At 43.1% G+C, this 12,056-nt stretch overlaps 2 protein-coding genes across 2 annotated transcripts; one reads left to right on the top strand and one right to left on the bottom strand.

Annotated features, from left to right (window-relative positions):
* The first annotated feature begins 633 nt into the window (after nucleotides 1-633).
* On the top strand, nucleotides 634-7,109 carry LOC5522246. Its single transcript, XM_001641943.3, has 4 exons — nucleotides 634-1,109; nucleotides 3,111-4,771; nucleotides 5,655-5,714; nucleotides 6,225-7,109. The coding sequence occupies exons 1-4, from the start codon at nucleotides 782-784 to the stop codon at nucleotides 6,462-6,464; spliced, it is 2,289 nt and encodes a 762-aa protein (XP_001641993.2). The 5' UTR covers nucleotides 634-781; the 3' UTR covers nucleotides 6,465-7,109.
* A 213-nt stretch (nucleotides 7,110-7,322) lies between these two features.
* Nucleotides 7,323-11,707, bottom strand: LOC5522387 (EF-hand domain-containing protein D2 homolog). The gene is made up of 5 exons (XM_001642085.3): nucleotides 11,541-11,707; nucleotides 9,062-9,184; nucleotides 8,831-8,963; nucleotides 7,974-8,088; nucleotides 7,323-7,601 (listed from the first exon to the last, which is right to left on the bottom strand). Exons 1-5 carry the CDS (start codon nucleotides 11,614-11,616, stop codon nucleotides 7,470-7,472), a joined length of 579 nt encoding a protein of 192 aa, XP_001642135.2. The 5' UTR covers nucleotides 11,617-11,707; the 3' UTR covers nucleotides 7,323-7,469.
* Nucleotides 11,708-12,056: the final 349 nt, after the last annotated feature.

The following is a 12,056-nucleotide window of genomic DNA, read 5'->3' as shown; positions in this document are numbered from 1 at the left end:
GACCTCATTTACAGTATTCGATGCGTTGGATATTCTAAATCAGACTTTATCAAGTGAATTCTGACCCAGAAAATAAGCGTCGCTAGAAATTCCAATGTAAGATATTTCAAAGAATTGTGGGTTGATTTTTCATACGAATGAGTAGATATAAAAGTATTTAGTATAAAAAACTCGGGAACCTCGCAAGAACTTGATTGGTTGAGAAACTCGGGATAAAATGCAATTTAAACCTCTTAGGAGGTGGAAATTTTCCTGCTCCCCGAAATCAAGCAAAATGGCGGGTAGCCTGCGTAGCGGCTCAAGGGAAGGGGAGGCCGCTACGCAGGCTAAATGGCGGGTGTAAAAGCCGATTTGCAAGTGTTTCCGAAAAGAAAATAATTGCTCTCAAGCTCGTTTTTTATACTGAAACAATTATACCATTTCCATTTCTGCGGATAGTGGCTTTAAAATTATCTACCTCGGACCTTCGGCTGTCGGTAGATATTTCGCCACTTTCCGCTTTAATGGAAATGGTATAATGGTTAAATAAAAATTAAACTAAACTGAAGCAATCTTGGTGATATATTGTGCGGTGCAGAATAGGGCGCCTGTGGTACACTTAACGGCCTGGTCGCTAAGCACCCACCTGTCGAAAAACAACTTTTTAGATAGATAAAAAGTCAAACGATTCTTTTCCGATTAATTGACTCAAAACAATCATTACGGGCTGATTAAGTTATGCCCAGGTGAATCAAAGTCGGACTATAACTTCTGAAAGAATCTATCGATTTGGTTTAGAACGATGCAGTGTGAAATTCGCAACGGGTTTGACCCGACTAGAAAAATGGATTACGGCCGGCATTTAGTAGAGCATGCCCCTCAGTCCCCGAAGATAACTGAACAGGAACCGGATAGCGCCATGAATGAAGAGATATCGAACATGACAGCGGACGAGCAATCATTAGGCTCAGAGGTTGAGGATAATGACATGAACGAGTTATCGAGTTTTGATGAAGACAAATTCTCCGAGGGCCCAGATACTGACAGAGCGAATAAAGAGCGTTTAGGAAATGCGTCCGCGAACCCGAAAACGATAAAGACCTACCAGTCGCATGTAAGAGTATTCAAAGGTAAGTTATCCACTAAGTTTTATTTCTAGGTAAACCTAAATCGCAATTTTCTTGGAGTATTAATTCGTTTGTTAGGTTTGCCATATATTTTGTACTGTTTTTCAGAGGTATTTTTGGCCCCCGGTCCAAAGCTTGCAATCGTCAGCTTTAACCGCCAAATGATAATAATGCTCACTGCCTTTTTCTTTGACGAATTAGATGAAGAAAAGATAGGTTTTCGCAAGGGGGGATAACTTTGAAGTAATAAATAGTGAAATAAGAAATGAAAAGGATTGATTTATTTTTTATTCACTTCTTTTATCTCGCCTTATTAAGTTTTGGTTCACAAATCTGGCGGATAGAGACCACGGTAAAAGCGCTGTAAAAGCAAGTGTGAATTTTTTTTAGAACAAAATTTACCGTCTAAGATAATGCTGGTTTAAATAAAATCCTAGAGCGAATTGGGTAACAATAGGAAAGAAATAGCAAATATTAAGGGCATATATTGAACAAAATTGAATATAACGAAATAATTAATGAGTTTTAAACGGTTACGTCCTCTTTACTTTATGAAGACCCCGGCAAAATAATTCTAAGACGATAACGTTTTCCAACCTTATCTATGAAAAAAGAATTGACACATTTCTTTTTAGGGGCTATGGATACTTTGTACGACTTTCAGAAACAAAAAGAACAAGTCAGTTTTGTCAATTACAATCACTCCACATCTTTGATTGTTTTGATTTGGCGTTATTTAGTTAAGAGTATGAAATGCCACGAGCATTTCATCAAAACGGACCAATAGCCATTGCTTGTACAGCGGGTTACGGAATGGTTTGGCGAACTGGTGGCTGTTTCTAAGCTCAGTTTATAAGAATAACTGCCCAATAACTAACTGCTGGTGCCAACACAAAATTACAGCATTTTCAAAGCGCGCGTTTTAACCGAAAAGTAATTAAAACTATATTGTCGACTTATATTTTCGTAAATACGAACTTAAACGCAGTAATAAACTTAAACGGGCCATGATTTTGAAAAGGGTACTAAGCGATTTGAAGGTCGTGAATATATTATTAAAGAATTCCTGTCTTGTTTGGAAGTATATGGCCGGGTTAAATTCACTAGCGCCTAGTTACTATAATTCTATTGGACGAACCAAGTCATGGTGCATCACTATTGGTCAGAACAAAAAATGATAGACTAAAAAACAGCGAAATGGTTTATCAACAAACTAAGTGATCACACAAGAATTTTTTTCACTTTTCATAATACTACCACGTTTTTATCAAAACAAAAGAAAACCTGTTTATAAGAGACTAAATGTATAACACGGTCTAAGCTGTTTGTACTTTTTATACCTGCTCAATGATGGATGCTCTAAAAATGAAGCGATATATTATTTATGTGTCTTTTGCGACATATGGACATCGGATGGTTTAACTATCCGAGATGGCATAGTTTGCGAAGAATTGTTGACAAATAAACTATTTGAAATATTATATTAGTGCTTGAAGAGAAGGTTTCTCAATTGATAAAAATCATCCCAGGGGAAAAAAAAACGGAAATAAACCAAAATGTATTTTTTCACAATGCTAGGCTATATACTATTTTCCGTCCTCATTCAGGGGGGAATAGGGTTTAATTGGCACTATCTAAACAATTCAATGCCCGTTTTCTAATTATTTTCTGGATCGGAGAAGCTCTTCCGAGACTAAAAAGATGCATATCAACATCTTTTTTTTTTTTTTTTTTTTGGGGGGGGGGGGGGGGGCTGGGGGTATTTTAACATTTAAAGTACAGAACACTGACTATGTGATCTGTGAATGATGTGTGATCAATGTGACTATGATCCCTTAAATTTTGTATTTGCCCGTTAACAAAATAAGTGGCGAAAAGTTCATTATTACTCGTAGTATTTTCTGGCGTTCGCTATGGACCAGTCGGTTGCCCTACACCCTGTTTGCCATACAAGCTTTTTTCCTCTATACACTGTAATACACGTTTCGTTTTTAACAATTCTAGACTGGCTGCGCTCGGAGGGTTTACCCGCGGATTTCGAGTACTGTAGCGCGGAGGAGCTGAGCTCTTGGCTGCTCAAGTTTTATAGAGATGGGCGTCGCAAAGATGGCATCGAGTGGAAGCCAAGTTCTTTAAAAATAATCCGCTTTGCCATAAATCTCCACCTGAAAAGCCAACCATTTAACCGCACCATCAGTATCACACGCGACGAGCAGTTCCGCGAGGCGAACAGCATCATTAATGAACGCCAAAAGGAGCTACAGCAGCTGGGTCTTGACGCGACTGGGACGCGCGAAAGCAAAGAAAGCGCGAAGCCCCTGACGAGCGACGATATTAGGCAACTCTGGAACAGAGGCGTGATTGGTATTGACAACCCGAGGGCGTTACACCGCTTTGCCTTCATGATCGTCGCTATTAACTTTGGAATCACCGCTCGCATCGGACTCCACCTCCTTAAGCCTTCCATGTTCAAATTCGACGTGGACAAGAACTCGGGGTTGCCGTACGTGCAGTATAACCCCAGGGGGCAAGGCGCGGATCAAAACAAGAAGGCGACTAAAGCGAACCGCCGGCTATTTGGTATCCCCGGGAGCCGTCAATGCCCGGTAGCGGCACTTAAACTTTACATCCAGAAGCGCAATGACGAGGGGACTGAGGCGTTTTTCCACACCCCTAACCGACACTTCAAGGAGACAGGGGTGTGGTACACGCCTCAGCCGACCGGGAAGAACACCTTGGGACGACTGATGAAGGACATCGCAGCCGAGGGGAATCTGCCACACCCGTACACTAACCACTCCCTCAGGTACACCTCGCCATTCGTGCTCTTCCAGGCGGTGCAAGGAGGCTGTGGCGCTCAGGAGAGTAGTGGATGCTACAGGGATACAGACGAAACCGTCAATCCGGCAGTGAAGTACTCAATGGACACGAAGCAGTTACTGCCTAGCGTGTCGGCGCGGCCGTATTCGCGAGTAGCCAACCGACCACCCCCTGCACTACGCAAAATCGAATCCAACGGGACCGCTTCCCCGACCAACACCCAGTCTCTAAATGGCAGTATCGTTATCCATCACAAACCTTCTTCCCTCGTAGCGCTGCCTGTCAACTCTAGCATGTCACCCCCGGTGGACGCCCCGCCCCCTGCCAAGAGACAGCGCGTGTTCTCACCGCCCCCTGAGTCCTACAGATACGGAGAGCCTACCCTAAGTCCCTCACCCGGGCCTCACATGTCTCCGGCTGGTCCATTTTCGAGAACTGCGCGATTGGCCCATCACGAGTCCCGGCCCCAGGGCAGTGGCAGCCCTAGTGCCATAAAGGCCCACCACGTGTTATGTGTGCCTCAGAGGTGGGAGATGGAGGACATCCTGAAGGTGCTGAACTCGGGGGATGCCATTATCCTATCAAGGCATAATCTCCGCGAGAATAAACGTCTCGTCCCGGACCCTGTGAAGAAAGAGGTCAGCGCGGCAACGGAGTCTAAGGACGCACTAGACAAGACAAAGAAGTGTAAAGATCTCCCTGTAAAGAATGCTTACGAGAACAAGAAAAATTACGTACCACAGGGCACGCAAGTCGGCAAAGGCGACGCCAAGACAGATGTTGCTCGCGAAACACGTTCTCCTATGATTAGTGGTATACCCTCTTCACGCTCGAGTCGCAAACAGGTAAGTTCTTGGGGGACTGGGCTATCTTGAAGAAAGCTCATCACGCCGCAGGCACACCACACCACAGGCTTACCATCCTAATGCTGTTATTCGCACGGGGTTAGTTCACGTGTCTTTGGGGAGAACAGTCGAGAAAGAAGACACATGAAACAAAACGCAATGAGTGTTTATTTTACCCTTATTCTAACAAACAATTCTGACATCCCTTCTCTTTTCAACTAACCCCGGCGTGCGAATAACAACATTAAGATGGTGAGCCTGTGAGTTTTACGCTACTTCTCAAACCCATCGAGACATAAAGCGTCTGGAAGATTCTCAATGATATAGTTACAGAGCATCACACTTTAGTTGTGAATGGCTATCCTGAAGGTTTCTTGTAACCGTTAAAATTTCAAATGTAAACAATAACAAAATAGTGGTTGCTCAATTTTCTTTATAAATGGACGTTTAAAATTACCCATAGGTCCCTTGAAACGGGGTTGGCAGGTAATTCTACGCACAATTTTTAACGCATGGTTTTTCATATGCCTACAACCAACATGCAAAACATTTGTTTGCAAAAGTGACTGACACAAGTGAACTGAGCACAAAAGATAAATACGGGTTTCTACTGCAATTTATACACATTACAATAATTTATATAATCGCACCATACACCACCAATTAATGTTGACTATAAGAAATTGGAGAATGCCAAATGCCTTACACTACTGGTTTAGAAGAAACAGATACTGTGTCTGTTTATGACATTCAGTAAGCCTTTCTAGGCTTCCAATGGGGCTCAAGAAAACAACATTGTCAGTCAAACTTTGTTCCATTTTCCATTTTTTATTGTCAAACTTAATTAAAATAGGTGTATACATGTTCGTTTAATTGTTTGTAGACGGAGCCTAAGAAGCTTGTCAGGCCGGAGAGCGAGTACGAGCTTGAGGACGAGATTGAGGTACAAGACCCCCTGGATGCATGTTTGTAATTTTTGCAGGAAGTATTGTAAAACACAGCGGCCAATTTTCACCCTTGTTGGCAAAGGTCTGAACTCATTTTTCCATCATGATCTCGTCCCTGGAACTGTAAAAATCCTCTTTGTCTTATTCTTTGGTGCTGCTGCTGTTTTCCTCTGCACCGCTCGCTTCCTCTTGACTGTTCTTGCAGTTCAAGTAACGAAGAAGAAAAAGATATCGTTGACCCTCGTCTTCAATAGCAAATTTCACTTCCAGCACTACCCCATCTGAATTGGAGAGCGATTCGCACCAAGTGTCAAAAAAACTTAGTGTTTAAAATTTGTTACAGACAACATCCGTCAGAATTATCTGATTGTCCGAAGTCCGGAGTTTTTTTATGTTAAAGTACCGAGATTGCTCGAATACTATGAAAAATTAAAAAAAACCGCCCCGGTGCTTATTCGGGAAAATACGTTCCTTATTTATGCTCATTCAACGTTAACATTTTGCAGAGTGCAATCGCGTACGACGAGGCGCTACAGGCGGTGCGATCCAAACTCAAGGTGCTGGAGCGCCTACAGGAGGTCCACACGCCCACAAGAGAGCAGGCCCTAAACCTTCTCCACCTCAAGGAATGCCTGGACGGAATAGTCGAGTACGTGACCGTGAGCAGATGCCAGCTAGCCACGCGCAGTGCCCAAGACGTGAATGGGAGTTTTGAGATGGAGAGAAATGGAGTTTGCCAGATGTAAGGGCTGGGCTTGGTTCTCTCTTGGCAGTTATGTGGAGGTTGCGAGAGGAGTAATTAGTGAATCAAATGGAGATTAATCGGTAGGAAGGCACATTATGTACGTTCTAGTAACGGCCAGACAGACACTCGAGGCGTGTTCGCATGGGATATGCGCCTGCATTAGGCAACTTACGCTTAGGCGGCAAACTAGCGCGCACTTATTTAGCTCAGCTACTTGACCGGCGCAGTTAATGAATTTTCCGCACAAAAGGTCACGTGATCTCTTAACGCAAGTCCTCTGTTGAAGCAGCATTTCTGGTGTGCATGTTTCTGTGATTTGATGGGAAGACTTTCGTATTACCAACGATATTTTCTGTCGTGGCTAAATAGGGGAAACGATGTAAACATGCGAGCGGGAAGAAATGCTTCTTCAACTCTGTGCCATTGTTTAGTCGCAGCTTAAAGAGCCTTTGCTAGCCGCCGTTTTGGTATCCAAGCAACGTTTGAGAAAACATCTATTTCCTTCGGCTGATTTAGGGAAGCTGTTGTGATATTTTTGATAGGGTTTGGTAAATGGCATCATGAGACTGTTTTGTTGACATGTATTGTTATAGCATGCGCACCGTTTTTGCTTGCGCGAATCTTTGAAATAAACGTTATCAAAAGATTCGTGTGTTGATAGTAAAATATCCTGTTAAAAAAATGTTATCAATGCAAATTCTAAATGTCAAGTGGCGGTTCTTTTATCGGAACTACCATACCCACCCCATAGGACCTTGTGATTAGTAGTTTTCTTGTCATTTTTGCTCACACAATTAATTGTTAGCAAAACGCGTTAGCAAAAAATAGTTGTAAATATATCAAGATATAAGTCGTCCAATGGGGATAGCGCATTTATTACAGAATAATTCGCGGAGAACAATAAACGCTTCGCACCAATGGTTAGCATGTCCTATATATCTTAAGAGTGTTCCTGTTTGGGTCCGGTATCAGCGCATGCTCTTCTTAAACCCCAACTGTCGCTGCTTCAAAACAGGCCCGCAAGCATCTGCTTGGCGACGCTCAGTTTTCGAACCCGTCGTATGTTATCTGTCCCTTGGCGCCACAGGGTACCCAAGCTGCCGAATTCATCATCTGAGTGTCGAAGCTTGTAAATCAGCTGAGAAGGATTGCGATTCAAAAGTGAGGTACATTTCCACATGTTTGCGCGGTTGTGTAGACGACAAATAGAGAACTTAAGCAAGTCAGCACGAACGGCATCAAACGGAGCGCGCGCTCACGAATAGCTGAAAAACAGCGTTGACGTCCGTGACTCGAACGGCATTTTCCCTATTTTTACGTTCTACTCGCGCGGTCCCCTTGTCCCTCCCCCCCTTGTCACTGAGCCAAACCCCCCATTAGCGAAAATCTAGATCCGCTCCTGTAACACATCTACTATATTTACATACATTTATTATTGACTTAACAATTCCAATGGTGCTCTTTTGACTAACTTCTGGACCCTCCTAAAGAACTCCCTAATTTGACTAACCGTTAGAAACTCCTCGAAGTCAATCGCTCCTGAATTATCCATGTCAATCTGGTGGAAGTATGCCTCGCGAACAGAGACATCTGACCTATCGCCCAGGTCATCCAGCACCTGCATCCTAGAATGCAGATCGGTGGGTTGGCTCGACTTTGTAACGATTGTAATACCGTGCGAGACAAACAAGCACATACAGAGAGATAGACAAAAAGACAGACGGATACAGACAGACACAGTGATACAGACAAAACGAGACAGATACAGAGAGACAGACAGACATAGATAGACAGCAGACAGATACAGAGAGACAGACAAAAAGACACAGACGGTTACAGACAGACACAGTGATACAGACAAAAGGAGACAGCAGACAGATACAGAGAGACAGACAGACATAGATAGACAGCAGACAGATACAGAGAGACAGACAGACATAGATAGACAGCAGACAGATACAGAGAGACAGACAAAAAGACACAGACGGATACAGACAAACGCAGTGATACAGACAAAAGGAGACAGCAGACAGATACAGAGAGACAGACAGACATAGATAGACAGCAGACAGATACAGAGAGACAGACAAAAAGACACAGACGGATACAGACAGACACAGTGATACAGACAAAAGGAGACAGCAGACAGATACAGAGAGACAGACAGACATAGATAGACAGCAGACAGATACAGAGAGACAGACAAAAAGACACAGACGGATACAGACAGACACAGAGATAGACAGACACACAGAGAGACAGACAGACATAAAGAGACAGGAAGACAGATACAAAGAGACGGACAGACGGATACAGAGAGAGATTGACAGAGACACAGAGAGTCTTTTAACGCCCCTGCATACTTACAGCTCGGAGAAGTCTATAACTCCGTCTTGATTGATGTCAAATGTCTGATATTGGAGTCTGAGGTCGATGATATCGCCAATTTCAAACTTTGGGTACATCTCCTTTAGCTCTTCGTAATCCTTGTTGTCCATCTCTACAATGTAATTATACAAAAGGTTTGTGGTATGTATACTTCATAGTTAGCGGAAAGAAAAAAAGACACCTTTCAATCAGGCTAGTACTATTTTCTACCTTGGAATTTGCGTCGGTTTTCCATCGCTTTTTTTCTGTCTTCTACCAAGTGCGACCAGTATTGCATCTGTATGGTTTTGAATTCTTTGTCGTTGAGTGGGAACTCGCGATCCCTTCTCTCGCCTATGTTTAAAATCATTGCAAGTGCAGTGACATTTGTCTCGAGTACTAAAATCATATAGACAACACGTGCATTCTATCTGCAGATATCAAAGTTCTGCAATTAAAACAGGAATAGGTATTTCTCTTCTTTTTGAACAGACGGGATTTCAGCTCACAGAAATGGCATTTGGGCTACCAGGAACGATAATATATATTTGGAGGTTTCAGTTTCAGTTTTAATGCTCGGTTAATCTGAGTTGCATTACACCAAGGTAAATATATATATATATATATATATATATATATATATATGTACCCAAATATGTATATGCTACACAGCTCTATTGAGAGACTAAGGTCTTGAATGAATCCAATGAACCGGCACCAGCGGCGTGTGCCGGAAGGCTGTTCCAATCTAGAACAGTATTGGGAAAAAATGAAAACTTGTAAGCATCTGTACGGGGGGCAAAAACATTAAGTTTAAACGGGTGATTACAACGAGTGACGGACGAGCAATAACTAAGGTGGTCAGGGAGAGATATAGGTACAAGGCCATTTACAATTTTATACAACATGCAATGACGATCCTGTTTCCTTATAAGGTAGAGCTCTGGCCACGTGAGATCACTGATAAAAGCACTAACACTAACATAGCGAAAATAGTTACTATATACAAAACGGGCTGCGCACCTCTGGACCATCTCGATCTTGTTAATGTTCTTCTGAGTGTAGGGATCCTACACAGTTGACGCGTAGGACAGCTTGGGGCGCACTAAGGAACAGTAGGCGCGGGCTTTTACTACTTTAGAACAACTATAAAAGTTCCGTCTAACTAGGTTAAAAGTGCGAGATGCTTTAAGAGTGATGTGGTCTACGTGACTGTTCCATTTGAGATCATTTGAGAACTGCACACCGAGGTAGGGATGACTCTCTCGCTCCTCCAGCTTGGACCCGTACAGGAAGTAATCTGCGTAGATGGTAGATAAGTTTTAGACCATGCGGCGAGTTTGTTCAAGGGTTGCTGAAGGTGGGAGGGAGATTCATCGGATGTCAGGTGGAGGTAGAGGGCACAGTCATCAGCAAAGAGTCTTATTTTGCCGTTAATTCCATCTGGAAGGTCGTTGATATAAAGGAGGAATAACAACGGACCGACCACTGACCCTTGAGGCACGCCTGAGGTTACAATGGCAGGCGAAGAGTGCTCCCCGTCAACAACAACTGATTGTGTCCTGTTCTTGAGGAAATCCTCCAGCCAGTAGTACACTTGACCAGAAATCCCATAGTGTTGAAGTTTTATTAAAAGACGCGGGTGTGAGACCGAGTCGAAGGCTTTTGAGAAATCCAGAAGTAGAAGATCAGTTTGTTGTTTGTTCCAGATCGTTATAAGTGAGAAGCAGTTGAGTTTCACAGGAATGGCGTTCCCTGAAACCATGTTGGAAGGGAGAGAGAAGGCCGTTGGCTTCCAGATGATTCATCACGTGAATTGCTACAATGTGCTCCAGTAGCTTACAAGATATACATGTCAATGAGATAGGCCTGTAGTTTGCTGGAGTTGACCGAGAGCCCTTTTTATGTATTGGAGCGACATATGCATGTTTTCAGTCATTAGGCACCGCGCCAGAGCTCAAAGATTGTTAGAAAATTTCCCTCAAGATTACTGCGGTTTCATCTGGAGCAAGCTTCAGAATTCGTGCAGACACCTGGTCCGGGCCACATGCTTTGTTGGGTTTCTGTCGACTTAAAAGCTTGACAATTCCCTTTACAGTCACACAGATTTCGCCAAGAGGTGGTAAGTCCTTAGGAGCCAAGACAGACAAGACAGGAAGGGGCTCGTTTGGGGCGTCCGTCTTAAAGACAGATTGAAAGTAACCATTTAAAGCTTCTGCCTTTTCCTTTGAAGCCGTTAGGGTGGTAGTATCATTTGACCGCAGGGCAGGTATTCCAACAGAGTCTTGCCTCTTCGATTTAATATACTTCCAAAATTTCTTTGGCTGGGACTAGTTTTCATCTAGGAGGCGGCAAATGAAGTTGTCCCTGGCTGAATTTATGGCGTTGGTGGTAAATTTACGCTGGTGTCGATAGGCTCCCCATGCGGCTGCTGTATTGATTGATTGCACGCCGTAGAGATCTGTCAAACCATTGGTTTTTCCGTTGAGGCTTCAGGATTTTCACAGGAGGTAGAAAGCGAAAAACGAGGATAAGGTCACTCAGCATATTTGCAGGTATTTACCCGAATAAGGAACCATTTTTTTTTATCTATGTTTAAATAGGATATCATACAGTTTGATCACAGAATACAGAATGCTGTTGCATTAGCCAGGGGAAGCGAAGAATAATGCACGTGGTCATGTCTTTGCGCGCATAGCAAAATACTTACCAGTAACGTCGAATGCGACTTTCGGCTCGTAAAGCATAGGGCTCCTCGAAAGAGGGTAGCTAGGGGAACAGCCCATGTTCTCACTTTAGGCGGATCCTCCTAACATAACGTTTTGGACACAAGCTCACGTGGTAAAAAAGCGCGCGCGAAAGGTTAATTAACTATTCTGACGTCATGTGATATATGGAATCAACAATAAGCGCTCATCGTCAGAGACAGCATAGTGAAAATTTGTTTAGGATGTACAAATATCAATTCTAGACAAGCCCCGACCGGCTAGCCATTGCCCCTAGGTGGCTGAAAGGACTTTGTTACCGAAAAAAAAGTTTAATGTAGGTTCCTTGATATTTAAGGTTGTTCCTATGAGCAATAAAAGCAGTGGCGGATCTAGGATTTAGAAAGGGGGGTTACCTTTTTGACTGTCGCTATTTTTTTCAGATTTTAAGGAAGATATGTTGCACATTTTGCTACAAAATTTCACGAATACTTTGGGCTGTTATGCTTTTGGTTTTAACA

This window comes from Nematostella vectensis, chromosome 4, assembly GCF_932526225.1.
Source record: "Nematostella vectensis chromosome 4, jaNemVect1.1, whole genome shotgun sequence".
In the NCBI taxonomy this organism is placed as follows: domain Eukaryota; kingdom Metazoa; phylum Cnidaria; class Anthozoa; order Actiniaria; family Edwardsiidae; genus Nematostella; species Nematostella vectensis.
The sequence above is the reverse complement of the archived record's forward strand: the minus strand, read 5'-3'. Positions and strand labels throughout refer to the sequence as shown.